General features: G+C 38.1%; 1 protein-coding gene across 1 annotated transcript; it reads right to left on the minus strand.

The window, feature by feature from the left end:
• Nucleotides 1-97: 97 nt before the first annotated feature.
• Nucleotides 98-7,085, minus strand: LOC126366164 (DNA repair protein complementing XP-C cells homolog). Its single transcript, XM_050009115.1, has 10 exons — nucleotides 6,604-7,085; nucleotides 6,193-6,308; nucleotides 5,641-5,920; nucleotides 3,930-5,531; nucleotides 3,554-3,840; nucleotides 3,208-3,449; nucleotides 2,747-2,972; nucleotides 2,160-2,328; nucleotides 1,489-1,643; nucleotides 98-803 (listed from the first exon to the last, which is right to left on the minus strand). The coding sequence occupies exons 1-10, from the start codon at nucleotides 7,043-7,045 to the stop codon at nucleotides 618-620; spliced, it is 3,705 nt and encodes a 1,234-aa protein (XP_049865072.1). The 5' UTR covers nucleotides 7,046-7,085; the 3' UTR covers nucleotides 98-617.
• Between the last annotated feature and the right edge of the window lie 7,903 nt (nucleotides 7,086-14,988).

Raw genomic sequence — 14,988 nt, forward strand, 5'->3', positions numbered from 1 at the left:
AGATTGATAAAAAAATCATTCATTGTGAAAAAATATATTTTATTATAAAATCATGTTTTTATTGTATTTAATATTATCTTAAACAATTGTTAAAATTAAATTAAGTAAATTGTGATGACTGGTATCATTTATTTTACATTAAAGTAAAATATAGGCACATGATTATTGCAATATCTATCAATCTATAAAATGGCGTATAAAAAGCTTTTCTTGCGAATGTTAAAATGAGGTAGCAACACCATACAATTATTTTTACAACATTCTTAAATGCTAAACAAGCCAGTGTCCAGCACTTATAAAAAACAATAAATAAATAACACTCACATTAGTTACAATATACTGGCTCAAAGTGATTTCATCACTCTAAAACTAAACATGCAATTTTACAGAACTGCTTTGTACACAACCAGGTTTTTGAAAGTATAAAAAGTTTTTGATTATGGGACCTCCACTTTTTTAGTTTAAATACAATGATGAACATAATTATGGATATCCAACAGACGACTGTTAACGGAAAGTCACACACAACACAAGTGAATCATTTTGGTTTTTTCTTAAAAAAATATGGATTTGAACAAACATACTTCTACTTTCTAAATATGTATAACAAACTTACATTATTTTTTCTTGACAACGAGTTTAGGGCCTTTGTTCTTCTTCTGCGCCGGCGCGGGAGGGTCGTCGAATCCATATTTATCTTTGAGTCGCTCTCGGATCAACAGGCCCTTTATCAGCCGCCTCCAGTTGCCGTACACACGAGCTTCTAATTTCTCGAGCTCTCTGCGCTCCTGTTCCTCTTGATCCTGAAATAATAAGATTGTATCATAAAACGTACATAACTAGCCTATAACTGGAGGGGGTATGGAGCATTCTCAACCACGTTGCTCTACTGCGGGTTGGTGGAGATGTTTTACGGCTGACAGAAGGGGCCAATGGCTTAACGTGCCCTCCGAAGCACGGATTAATCTTACATTTTCGGACAATCAGGTGATTAACAAACAAAGGACAGACTCAAAGTAATTTCGACTGATTTGAGATTGTATCAATAGACAAAAATTACTTGAACTCTTGAACAGATAAATTACTTTGATTAACTAATTAAAGTCGCAGAAAACTTGAACTGTCTTGTTATAGAATTGTGTTCTGAAATGTCGTTATGTATTTTTTTACAACAGTGCTAATTTAAGAACACAATAATGATTCCAACTGACACCTAATTTTAAGTTATACTTGTCTTTTTCTTATCCGCCGCTAACGATAGGGACGGGTATTCGACAGGCTGACGGCGGTCAATCTGTTCTTTACTTTTCAGCGGATAAGAAAATGGCAGGTAAAACTTAAAACAAGATTAGAATCAGCACCTATTGCGGAAGCCTTTCTGTGACAATTCGGAACGGGTATAGAGTTCAAAGTACATAGTCGCCCCTATATTCCAAATAAGCTAAATGAAACTACGATGTCATTCATGTAAGATACCAATTAGCTTACCTTGACCCAAGCGTCAGTTATAACTTCCTGAAACTCTTCGCAGACGACGAAGCCGTCATACACGGGGTGCGACCAACCCCCGTTAAAGTCGAACCCTGTCATGGCGGGCGCGCAGTCGATGTTCAACTTTTTCGCTACTCGGTTCAGACCAGGCACTGAAATTATATCATGTACAATTAATACTAGTGTTCTATATCTACAATACAAGTATTTCGCTTTTATTGTGGCAGAAAGATTGAAAACAGAAATCTTACAAATAAGTTAATTTTGAGGATGCATTTTGATAATTTGCATTTTGAATTTTGATAATTTGTAATAACTTATAATAAGAGTTTAATATAAGGGAAAAAATTTAATAAGCTGCGAGGTCTGCACGGGTACTCTATCGCTATCGTAGGCGGCGCGAATTATATCGCGTGCTTCGACTAATCGTACGACGTTTATCTACGTAACCCGTGTAGACCCCGCTGCACCTTTAACTTTGATATACGTACAAAAGATCACGCCTATTTCCCGTTGGGGTAGGCAGAGAGCACGTAATTCCCCTTACTACGACCCTGATACACCACTGTTGCTTCTTCCATTTTCAGAAAGACTTCATGATTGCTCGCCGATTTAGAGACACACACAACATAACATTGATATACCTACTGAAGTGTTTCGAAACTTACATTTGATGTGAACAGTCCCTTTAGGCAGCATACAATCCTTGAATAGTTCGACGTTGCCATACGCGTTGCGCGGCACGATCCCGTTCTCAGCCACCGGAGGTTCGTAGTCCTGTACCTGCCAGGGCCCGAACACTTCCAGCGGTTTGTCAGTGATCAATTTATTGGACAGCTGGAATTTTTTACATTCAAATCAATCATTCAATTCAATTCATTCATTCAATTCAATTCATTCATTCAATTTTATTTTTTTTACAATTAGGTTTACTATTTTAAATTCCTATTTCTACTAAGTAGCCAGTACTGTTTTAGATCATTTATATTTTACTTCTTCATAAAAGCCTAACAAAAGCATACTCAAGGTAAATTGTTCGGGTAAGCAACACTCGAATCATCAAGCTGTCATACAGCGGAGCGGCATGGGTTGCGTTATTGGGCGCGACATGGCGGCGCAAGTACCGCGTGTTTTGTCAAATAGACTCCATAGATAAAGGTCGCCGCGCGCCTTGGTCAAAGCCCGCATACATATTTGTCACTGCGAAAGCGACGTTTAGCCCATGGCGGGATATTATAAAATTAATTGAACTAACCTTATCCCACTTAGGCCGCGCTTTGACGACCTTGTAGGGTTGCTCCCCAAGGCGCACCACCTTCGCCTCTTTAAGCCAAGTGTCCCTGGACCGGCAGACGTATACGCACTCTCGCGCATATACCGGCTCTTCGCGTATGAAGCCGAGGGTTGCCGCATCCGGCGGGTAGATTGCCTCGAACTTGAGGAGATGGCGTTTCAACGCGTATAGAGGATGGTTCTTGTATCTGGAATGTATTTAGTAAAGTATGAGGTTTGAGAATAGAGCTAGGTCATTCTTATTAACAAACGTTTAGCCTGTGACCCGCTCACCGATTGACCGGTCACTGCATATAATAAAATAATTGTTAACATTGAATTTTGGTAATACGGCACCATCCTTAAAATGTTGATGTGAACATGACATTCACTGGTTTAAGTCGTTTCTGCATGATTAAATAAAATGTTAACAATGACACTCACTCAGCGATGCTTTTAGGCAATGGTGCTTCCAACTGCATCCTGTTTAACTGTTCGTCTTCCTCGCGGTCTCTGGCCGACTTGGGTCCGAGCCATGGTTTAATGGCGGTTTCCCACCAAACAGGCTCAGCTCTTTGCTTGCGGGTGACCGTGTTCCAATGTGGCACGTAGCGACGAGTGAGATCCTTCAAGTAGTTGTTGTTATCCCAGCCCACTATGTAGCAAACTGGATGCGTGGCACGATTCTAGACGCAAAAGTAATTTAGGTTAAATAAATATCAGTGATATGAAATTATAGAGAAGATAAACTCAATACTGTGGATAAAATAACATCATAATAGGTACTTACATAAATCTCACCAGTACAATGTACTTTTGCTCTAATCACGTCCACCGCAACCCACTGTTCCAGTTCCTCAACAAAAACTTCACACCAGACATCACATTTGTTCTTTGGAGTTTCTTCAGAATCCGAGGATAAAACGCGGCGGTCGATTCTCTTTTTACCAGTACTTGTACTTGGTTTAGGGTTGATTTTAGTTGGTTTGAAATCTTCATCGCTTTTGGAACTGCGACGTTTCGGCAATTCTTCAGGTAAATAGTCACTATCTTCATCTGATTCTTTTTTGGCTTTTGCTGTAAAACAATGTAATGGATTTTTAAATAAATTCCGTTACGTACCTTTTACCTTTCCTACCTACCAACATAACTGACTACCTACGTACCTTTCACTATGCCCATTTTTGAGTCTTCTTTTGCTTCTTTAACTCTTTTCTTGATGATGTCAACGAGGTCGCCCGTGACATCGTTTTTAGGTTTAGCTTTACCTTTCGCCAGATCCCTATGACTAACCCTTTGCGCATCTTCTTTAGCTACTTCTCTTCTAGAGAGTTTTGTATTTTTCGTTCTTTTTATTTCAGGTTTCTTTTCTGGACTTGTAAAGTATTTACTGGTTTCAACAGAACTCCCTGGGGCACTTTTAGTTCTTGATTTTGATTTAACGAGTTTGTCATCCGTTTTAGCGTCAGTCTCCTGTGAGGTGGATGGGTTAGCAGTCTGTGAGCGATTTCTGCTGAGACTCAGCCTTGATGATTTCACTGATGTTGTCTTTTCATTTTCAAAGTATTTGCTTGATATATTAGTTACAGTTTTGTCATTTGTGACTGTAATTTTAGGTGGGTTTAGTAGTTTGTTCGTGGATTTTTCAGGTTTCGTAGTCTTTTGTGATGTTGCTGCCTTAGTACCGATATTTTTGTCAGTATTCCTGGTTTTTCGGGGACTTGGAGACGTGTGCTTAGCATCTTGATTGTCGACGTCCATTTTTTCTTGCTGAAAATTTGAAATTCCAGATGATTTGTCTGTGAGGTTTGATTTATCTGTTTCGTCTTTTCTTGTAGCTCTTTTTCGTTTTTGTGTTACGTCTTTGTTAGCCTCTACAGTCTTGGGTGCAGTTTTTGAACCTTTCGGACTTGGACATTTTCTAGCTCTTTTTGGTGGTGAGACATCCTCAATATCATTAGTTGTGCCATCTGTTTTCTTTTTTGCTCTTGTAGCTCTAGTATTTCTAGGTTTAACATTTGTATCGTCATTTCCATCCAATTGTGTTATGCTTTCCATGGCATCATCATCACTTAAGAGGAAACTATCATCATTACCATCAACTTGTTGTATTTTTTGCTTTGATTTGTTTTTGCTGCTGGTGGTCTTTTTCTTTTCTTTGTTCTGAGCTTTTTCAGTTTTTACTTTGTCACATGTACTTTTCTTTTCATCTTTTGGTTTTGTGGAAAGTGAGCAAAGTTCTGAACTCGGTGGTTTAATTGGTAAGGTGACAAAATTGAACATGACTCGACATTGTAAACCTAAAGCTCTTAACATACTGACAAAAATAAAAACAAGATATTTTTTTGTTGTTACAGTTCTGCTTTTTATTTGTCCTAACAATATATCTTTTAATGGCGGAGCTTTAGGCCGAAATTTGTTTTCATTTTTATCCTGATTTAATGAGAGTTTATCTTTATACCAAGTTGTAATTTGTTCAAGATATTTCATGTCCACTCTTTCACCTGGGTAGCACTCCTTCGAAGGAACCAATGACAAGGCAGCTGCTAGAATTTCTTGGTTATTTAAAACCCGACTGATGTGGTTTCCATGCCCCAACCAGCAGAGGACATGCACTTTGTGCATATAAACTTGATATTCTTTTTTCACTCTATTGATTTTCCTTTTCATCATCATTTCAACATCCAGTTTCTTTTTCGTCTTTCGACATGCAGCATCAGGGAAGTCTACCACAAGTTGTAAACCTTGTTGGGGTATTGTTTTAGCCTCTGTAAAGATTACACATTTCTTATATTTAATTGTAATGAAATTGCAGGGAATTTGCAAGACATTGTTTTTATTTAGCAACAAACATTATTAGGATTTAACTTTACTTACCATTTACTTCTTCCCAGTCTTCCATTTCTGAGTCGCTATCAACTTTTGCATTCTTCTTGACTTTTCTTCCCTTTTTTTCTGGTGTTGGCTCAGGTAGAACTTCTTCACCCTGGGCTAAAAGGTTCTTTATATCTACCTCTCCCCCCTGGATTGATGTTGATGCTTGGTACTTCAGGAGTGAAGCCTTTGTCTCCTCAATCTTAGCCTTATGCTGTTCAAGTTCCATAAATGTCTTCTTGGCAACCTCCTCACTATTATCTTGGACATTTTGTGACCATACCTATAAATTTAAAGATAATTTATAATTATTATTTTTTTTTTTTACCTAATATTCAATATCTCCTATACTTAAAGGTTGCCTGGAAGAGATTGCTACTTAGCAATAAGGCCGCCTATTGTACTAATTCTATTTCTCTTTTGTTTTGTATTTTGTTTTTTCCTGTTTGTGCAATAAAGTATTTGTTATGTTATGTTATGTTATTTTTTAAAAATTATATTAAGATAATTTCTTTAATAACAATCATAAATAATCAGTAAGATATTTTTACTCACATCTTTATACTCCAAGGGAGATTCATTTTCACTGTCTGATTGGTGCCGCATTGATGTGATAGTGGCCGGGGTCTGCTTTTTAGATGGTGCTTTAGGAGATTCATCCTCACTACTATCTGAAGTTAACAGAAAATAACTAAAATTTTTGATATTATCATTTTATTTGCACTATGGCTAAACTAAAAAGACAAAGTTGAACACTAACTATACCACATACCCTGTATACAGAATAAAATTCTATTAAGGTAATATTTTTTAAAGAAAAAAAAATGCCTGTATATGTCCCACTCTTCAGGCCTTCGATTGATAGGGTTAATAAATAACAAAAATCAAAAATATTTACTACATCATGGGTGCTTAGTTAGTTAAGATGTAGAGGAAATGATAATGTTTTACTCCATTAGTACTTACCACTTTCTGATAAATTTAAAACAGTAGGTAGCAGTTTATCTGTTTCAGTCAAATCTTTGACGGAGAAGAGAGTCGGTGCAACATCTAGCTCTTCATCGCCGGCATAAGATTGCCGGTTTATTTTGCTAATTAACTGCTTAGCAAACTCTTGTTTCCTTACTTTCTTAGCTTGAGGTTGCCTTTTCTTAGATTTTTCATCAAACTCTTCAGCTGAAGAATGCTCATCTTCTTCATCTTCTTCCGAACTCGAATGTTCAGGTATCTCAGCTTCAGAACCAGAATCACTGAAGTCCCCAGCGGCATTCTCTGCGTCACTATTGTCTTCATCCTTATAAACTGTTTTAATAACTTTTTTCCGAGTCGTAGGCATTATTGACAATAGGTATTCGACGAAACAGAGATTGTCTTTCTTTTTAACGTAATCACAATAATCAAAAAACATAAAATAATATTGTGAAATAATTCGCGCGTGAAAATGACATTTTTTTTCCCATACGTCAAATTAAGACGAATTAAGATCTTAAGACTATACTGCCTAGTTGAATGACAGTCATCAAAACAATGTTTTTGTAGCAATATAGAAAACAAACAACATAAAAATTATACACAACCTATATTGTCATTACTTCGTTTATTTTTATTTTAGATAACAGTGCTTGTGTAGATTACATTATACCATTATACACAAAGAATTCTACAGTTGATGTTAAGGTAGACAGCGCCCTCTACATATTTATCTTTGTACTATTTTACCTTTGCTAATGTTCGGATACACACTATATACTTTTTGAGGTATTTGTTTTATTTTGGTTTGTGATGATTTTAATAATTGGCGGGAATCCTATTTGATTTTGAGATTTATTTTTGGCCTGCATTAGAATTAAATAATTGGTTGTACTTTTACAAATTCTGCGTCTTTTATGCTGAAGAAGAAGGCGACCAGCCATGCTGATGTGAAATGGCTGGTCAAATAAAATCAAACATACATAATTATTATGCATAAGAACACATCAAGACCAGATTGTTTCCCGTTGGGGTAAGCAGAAACCTCTGGCAGGGACCGTGGAATTCCATCTACTACGATCCTGTCTGTCACACCACTTTCGTTTCTTCCACTCTCATCAAAGAAAAAAAACGTATTGATCAAAATAATCATATCAAGCAATTTGTGATGAAAACTAGCAATTACTACCTTCTAGCAATCGGATAGTAATTCTGTCACTGCCAACTCAGTAGGCCACCAGCTATTCGGGCGTTAATTCTTTTCTTTGTGAATCATATTATCTAACCGGTGCTTTCAAAACAAAATTGAAATTTAAAACATGAAATGTTCAGGTAAGTACGTACATACTTATGGACATCCTCAAAGGTCTTATAATTTATCAGAGTAGAAAAGTTTTTGTGTTTGTTTAAAGAATGGTAAATGGTCTGAATCAATCCCGTTAAGTGCTTTTCAGAGCAGCTTTATTGCCTGTATAGCGTTAGCGCCCTGAGTGGATGAGTGTACGTCGCGGTCCGCGTCGTGGCTACCTACCTCCTGACGTCCTTTTGCTTTATACATTTTACATTACTAGCTAGGTACATGTTGATGTAATGGATAACGATAAATGATTTTAAATTTGTAACCTACCTATTTATTGCGCCAGCCTCGTCGTTTCCGCATGGACTTCGTTATCGCCTTATTACTCTAAATCCGCCCGGAAAGTACTCTCTCAAGCAAGTTCGTCCAAAGAAATTGCCCACAAAGTGGCCTATGTCCATCCTTGGGTTTCGTTTCAATCGAAGTACCTATCTGCATATGTGCCGTAAGTAGGTACCTAATTAAATGTTTATCCTACTTTATCCAACAGTTTAGACATGCAAGTGAAATAAACAGTCATACAGAGTTCCTAATATAATTATGTTAGGCTGGATTACTATAATGCACATCACGATGTCCCATTGGGCACACCACAACAGAAAACTGCTCAACCGTTTAAATTAAATCATTAAGATTGTTGATTCCGTATTAGCTATAAAAATACCTAATTCCATTTCCAGTTCCATTTATATTTATATGTAGATAGGTAGGAACCTATAATATATAAGTAGATACTTACCAACCTAACGTATCCACAAACAAATCTTTTTCTTTAGGTACTTAAGTACTGCATCGAACTGCGGGTGTGTACTTTTTTAGTTTGCTAGAATAGTCGAATTGATCGTTTTCTTATAAAAGCTTTTAGAGTGTTGAGCGTGCAAGTACTCGTTGTGCTGACGATGACGAGACGGCGTAATGGCTATTAATTACCTGTAAGAGTGTGTCGCCTCAGTCAGACGTGATCTAGCTTCAAGCTACAGCTGTAGTGGTAATACCACTCAGGATGATATATGTTAATTATCACGTACAATCCACAAGCGACGAAAGCAAAAAATGGCAGCTCCCATCCCATTTAGATAATCACAGATTTATAGAACGACTGATCACGACGAATACTGATCAAATATAAATGAGTGGCAAGGGAGTTTGTGAAAGTAATTTGTTTGATCAGATGGTGCTAATCAATAATTGAGATTTTAAAAAAAGAGTGTGATTGTACCTATAATGAGTACCTTACCTACATTAATAATAAACAACTTTCAGCGAGAACCGGCACACGAGAAGGTACTTAGATCGCGTTTCCAGCGCGTACTGTTCGCTATAAAACATAACTAACATAAATAACTTCAATTGTTTGCTGCCTTATTGTTAACTTTAATTACATTTTGAATTAATTTTGTAATTAAAACGGAAGCTAGAGCGCGCCGCGTGAAGTTTAAGTGGCTGGAAACGGATCGACCCCGGGAGGAGCGAGGGGCACCGGGGCTTTTAGATGCAATCTCTGAGTGGATTAATTAATTCTGAGGTGCTGGTTATCTCCTGTTATCATTTAATAAAGTTATGTAAGGATGTAGAAATACGCTTTACGGCAAGAGATGATTTCTCAGCTTTAAATTATGCTTCATTTTGCTATTGCACTTCCAGAGACTTCGTAGATGGCATTCGCTGATGGGTCTGTGCTGCGCTCTAAGAGTATAAGATACTTTGTTGAATTAGTAGCTTAGATTAATTGGAATCTTGTTTAAATAAAGGCCATCTACGTTCGGGACTATATAGGACGTGCTCTTTCTGGAAACAGTTTATACAATTTAATGCGTCTTCTGACGATTCTAGAATCATTGACATATTGATATGTCGTTAATGTTTCATGAGGTTCTCGGGCATCACCTGGTGTGACGAAAATAACAAATTCAGAACGCTTTTCAAAACAACACTCAGCCTGCGCTACATTATGCATGAAGCACTCCATTTGCTGATCCGCTCAGGAGTACCGCTCGCGGCTCGTTAAGCGCTTACATTAGCTACAAACACTTATTGATTTTGTGAGATTGATGTAATTTGTAAAGAATGTTACAACCAACAACGACTCGAGGAGACGGTTAAGAACAATCATTGTTTACCCACAATAGATCCACGGTACATTGCCCTGCTGTGCTACCAAACAATTTTGTCAATAAATTGTATACCTACTCCAAGAGATAATAGCATTATACATATTTTATCTGCTAATTGGTTGGTTATAGCCTTTGATAAGCATTGTACTGAATAGAAACATCATTGTCATGTCAGTTAAGCTATTATGTAGGTAAATACTCTGGTCGGCCATTAGCTTTGTTTCTGAAAACCTGCCGAAGTGGTGTCCATCGAGGGGTCGGCGTGAGGAGGGGGAGTTAGAAATGCAATATTAATGCAGTGCCGAGTGGTGGCCTGAGTGCATTTACTTAATGGATCGTAGGCAAAATGTTTACACTGTCGTCGAACATGAAAAAAATAACCGTTCACAAGTCGGATAGAGAGTTCTTTGGCAGGATTATTGCCAGCGACTGGGGACGTGCGCACTCACACAAATAAAAACTTCCTACTTCATCTACTCAGGATAAAAAACTTATACGACACCTCTACAGACGCAGGACGGAGTGGGATACATTACCGGAGTAGAAAAGTTAAAAAGCTTAAATGTATCTCCGGCGCGGCTAAAAGTGTCTGACAAAAGTTCGACTTCCATTTTAAAAAGCTCCATTACAAAACATCGAGATTCGCTTCCGCCACGCCGCGAGCGCGAACTGGCGGCGGCGGCTTGAGAGACGGAATTAAACTCGAAAACTTTTCAATTTATTTTATATGAAATCGAGCATGGCTTCGTTCAGTATGCAGAGAAAGCGGTGTTCATGAGGTGCAGCGGAGTGCGAGTGCAGGCCCGGAGTGCTGCACCCCCGGTGACCTGGACAGCTCCGGAGCCCCGCCGACCCTGACGCAGCCTGCAGCCACGTAAAGCTTTGGCTGTACTCTACAGCCACGCGCTACGCTAAACTTGAATTCGTTACATGTGTCCGTAAACTACGGTCGGCGATTTTGATACTAGCCGGAATACAATGTTATAGAAAAACATTGTGATATTAAGTATAATGATTATTACTACCTATTATATTATATTAAAATAACGATTATTACTGTTAGTGACACCGAACCGAATACTGAGTACAAGTACGTACAGGGGACACCTACCTAACATCATAACGACCTTTACGAAGCCACTGACAATGCCGTTGGCGTGGCCAATTATTGGTCAGCAAAAATTTAGTTCCGATCGCCATCGGCTCGCAAGGAAGAAGATCATAACGACTATGAGAGATATATGATTCAGCTCATCATTCTGAATTAATATCAAGTGTGAATTGCTTCGTAAAAGTAGAGAATTGACAATGTTTAAAAATAATAAAAAAGAAACGACAGACGCTGAATAACCCCCCTTAGTATTCGGCACGGTATCACTACCATCCTACTATCTAGCTAATTAACTAGTAAAAATCAAATAAGTACCTATAATATACCTACGCTGTTCTGTCATATGAGGTACAGACATACATACCCACTTTAGGACTCTGTCGCACTAACATATTTGACATTTAGTGAGACTTACAGTTCAATTTGTCAAAAAAATAATGTGACATGGTACCAAAGTGTATACACATTAATGTTCGTGACCGTACATTTATTCTACAGTGTGTATTTACCTATTAGTAAGTAGCTTAAAGATTTTTTATTGTAAGTATTCGTTAAAATATATTTATTAATTGATTCCCAATTGGGAATATAGTGTGATATTTTACGTTCAGGACCATTACCTGATTGGTATAGGTAGGTATCATGGGTTTATAGTGAAATGTCGTAAGCGCATTTTCCAAAATCGACTCGAAATGTTTCTATATGTATAGTTTCTAATGTTAATTTCTAACGTTTAGGCTGTGCGTTGATATGTCAGTCAGTCAGTTTCTCCTTTTATATATTTAGATAAGGCATTTTTTATGTTAAGTCTCTAATTTCTATAATAACTAACGCGCGTAGGTATCCCTCAATAGGGATGCAAAATGTCCGCCCAGATAGGTGAGCAGAACCATCAATATCAGCCGTCTAGTAGTCGCTTACCTAGGTGTCCAAAAATAGCTAAATATGATGAACTCTACATTCAATGATAGATTGCCTTGTTGGGCACATCTCTTAATCTATAAAATAGTCCGTGACGTGAGATAGAACTTAAAAATTTTGTGTAGTAGTCCCTGCCATTAAATACGTATTGTTTTTTAAAAAGCATTCAGAATCTACGATTTATCCACAATAGCGGGCACTTCTTATTTGGAGATAAGTATATACATATATTAAGTAGTAAGTACCTATTTATTAGAATATTTGTAAGCATCAAGATGATCCGGGTCGGTGTAGAAAACCTCCGCGCGGGTACATCCACAGAGCAAAGTAAGTTGAATTTGAGAAGAGTTGTAAGGCTTTGGCTCGGCGATAGTGCTTTTAGGCCCTAACCCCCGGGGTGATGCAGTGGGTCCGTGGAGCTTCTTAAAATGTTTTCACTTATGTATATATGGGAATACATTACCCCGGGTTACTTGAGGCGCGCACACTTACTTTTAACACAAAATTGAAGTGACGTAAAGCCTTCACTCAGCTCTCGAGTGTATGTTCACTTAAATTACATTTCATTGGAAACCTGAAACACTTCACTTATAAAAAGCTGATCTGCTAAATCTTGTTTGTGATAAATGTCACCATTGTAAGGTATTTTTTGTAGGTAACTACTTAATTTTATCGTAGAAATATATTTAGTTATTGATTTAAAAGTTTCCTTACCTACATACCTAGTGACCCCGAAACTCGTAGATTGGATAAAATGGACTTAAGCGGAATTTAAAATTAAATCCTAATTTAAACATATTAAGTAGTCCGATCATTTGGGAGTTTTTCCTGGAAATTTGTCCGAGAGTTTAAAAAAGTCATTTTGCAGATTTCTACGTGCTCCTTCGGAACCACTTATTAGCCACTAACCCTTTGCTATCGTCGCGTCGATTATAATCGACCTACTTAAAACGAATAAGATATTGTCAAAAAACTGTTTTCGGGAGTATTTTTTTCATCGGAAAAGATACAGGGTGCCAAAGGTGAAAAAAAAATCACCAATTATCAAAACTTCTGAGCAGCAACAGGTTAATGATGACCAAATGTCTCAACTTCTTATATTATTTTTCCTTTCCATAAAAACAACCTATCTTACTAAAGTAAGTTAAGGCTCTAGTTTCCGAAGTGTGCTAATCAAAATAACCAGAATTTCTTTACACAGCCATACGATCGTGCTAACAGAGTTAAAGAAAGAGGCTTTCAATGCAGCTAGTAGACAGAGGCGCACACCCAGACTCTTGTGTTCGTCACTAATAATCACTTAGCTTAATTGCGGGCGTTAATTACCGCCGATCTCGACGGTTCAAATTACGTACTCTAAAACGCATTAGCGGCTGACAGCTGGAGATTATCCGTCTAAGCGGCGACCGGCGACCGGCACCGGCCCGGCTCACCCCGCCGCACCTCGCCTCGCCCCGCGCCTCGCCCGGACACTGCTCTAATGAAATTTAATGAGCCTTAATTGTTGACGACTTAATGCAAGAACTCTAAAGATAAGTGCTTACGCCCATCGCCGAGTGCCAAAAACAAACAAGATCACGCGCTGTTAAAGAAACCTCTCCATTCTCCTCTCTGTACATATGACAGCATTTTCCTTGTATCTCAGTATTTAACAGGATTACCCCGCTAAAAGGTTTTGTCATTCTATAGCTGAGTGTGTACAAGTTTCGGGTATTGTACTTATCTCTATGTGTGCTGATCGGATAGCGCTTTCTTACTTAGCGAAGTGAATTAATTAAAATATTTCGCCTAATGGAAGTTTGTGATCGCGATGGAAGCAGAACTCATTCCGGTTTCAGGGCTGTCGACTAATAAGAGAACATAAAATAATTATGTTCTGTGCTAATAAATTAAAAGATTTCATGAAATATGCATAGAAACTGCCGACATTTAAAATTTATAACTCAAAAATACTTTTAATCTGTCGTAAACGTTGTGGGATATGCTTAAGTCCGTTGTCAACAGTTGCGTCACTAGACAACTGACCTAAAAGCCAGTGTTAATGCTAAGCTATAAACAACGCGAACGCTGCACAGTCCAGCATGACCCGACCACCACCGACTGCTAACACAATAAGTATACCATTTTGCTCTATTATTATTGCTAAGGGTTATAATCGAGCAATGATGACTAATTGAATAATGACGGTGATAAGAAAAATAATTTACGTTGGGTTACATTGTTCTAAGAGCATAACGTACAATATAGGTAGTTACAAGGATTGTCCTGGTTTCAGTGCAACATAATCTTGTTGCGTTAATTATGACGTGTATTAGCGGCGTCAGCGAGCGTCTCAAGCACGCGAGGCGCGAGGCGAGGCGTGTGCGCCGGTACTCAACTAGAGCTCCGCGGTTCAAAGGCGCGGAGGTGGCGTGTGCTTGTGCTTGCGAATCACAATAGCATGTAGTGTGTTTCTTGTTAACTGATTAGAGGCAGCCGAGTGGTGTCATCTCGGAACGTTCCAATTACCGGCCGGGCGGAGGGGCCGGGGGCGGCCGGGGTGCGAATGATCCATTTCGAAAACTAATTTAGAGTTGGCAACTAAACAAAGAGCACTCCTCGCAGATAATAATTAACGCTTGCGGTAAACTTCCACTTAGTCCGTACTGGTTAAACCTCACTATTTCATTGGCGAAGTTAATTAAAGCTTTTTCCGGTGATGTACACACAGGTAGAATGTAATTAAATTATTGTTTGTTGTATACACCGCAGTGCTATAAACCTATAATATATTATAAGGAAGATAGACAGTTTGCTATTCAAATGTATTTAATATCAGACAATACTACCAACGAGGTTGGAGTGACATTTTATCTCACGGTGGCAACTTTAGCTGCGAT

The sequence above is a fragment of the Pectinophora gossypiella genome, chromosome 4, assembly GCF_024362695.1.
Source record: "Pectinophora gossypiella chromosome 4, ilPecGoss1.1, whole genome shotgun sequence".
NCBI lineage: Eukaryota > Metazoa > Arthropoda > Insecta > Lepidoptera > Gelechiidae > Pectinophora > Pectinophora gossypiella.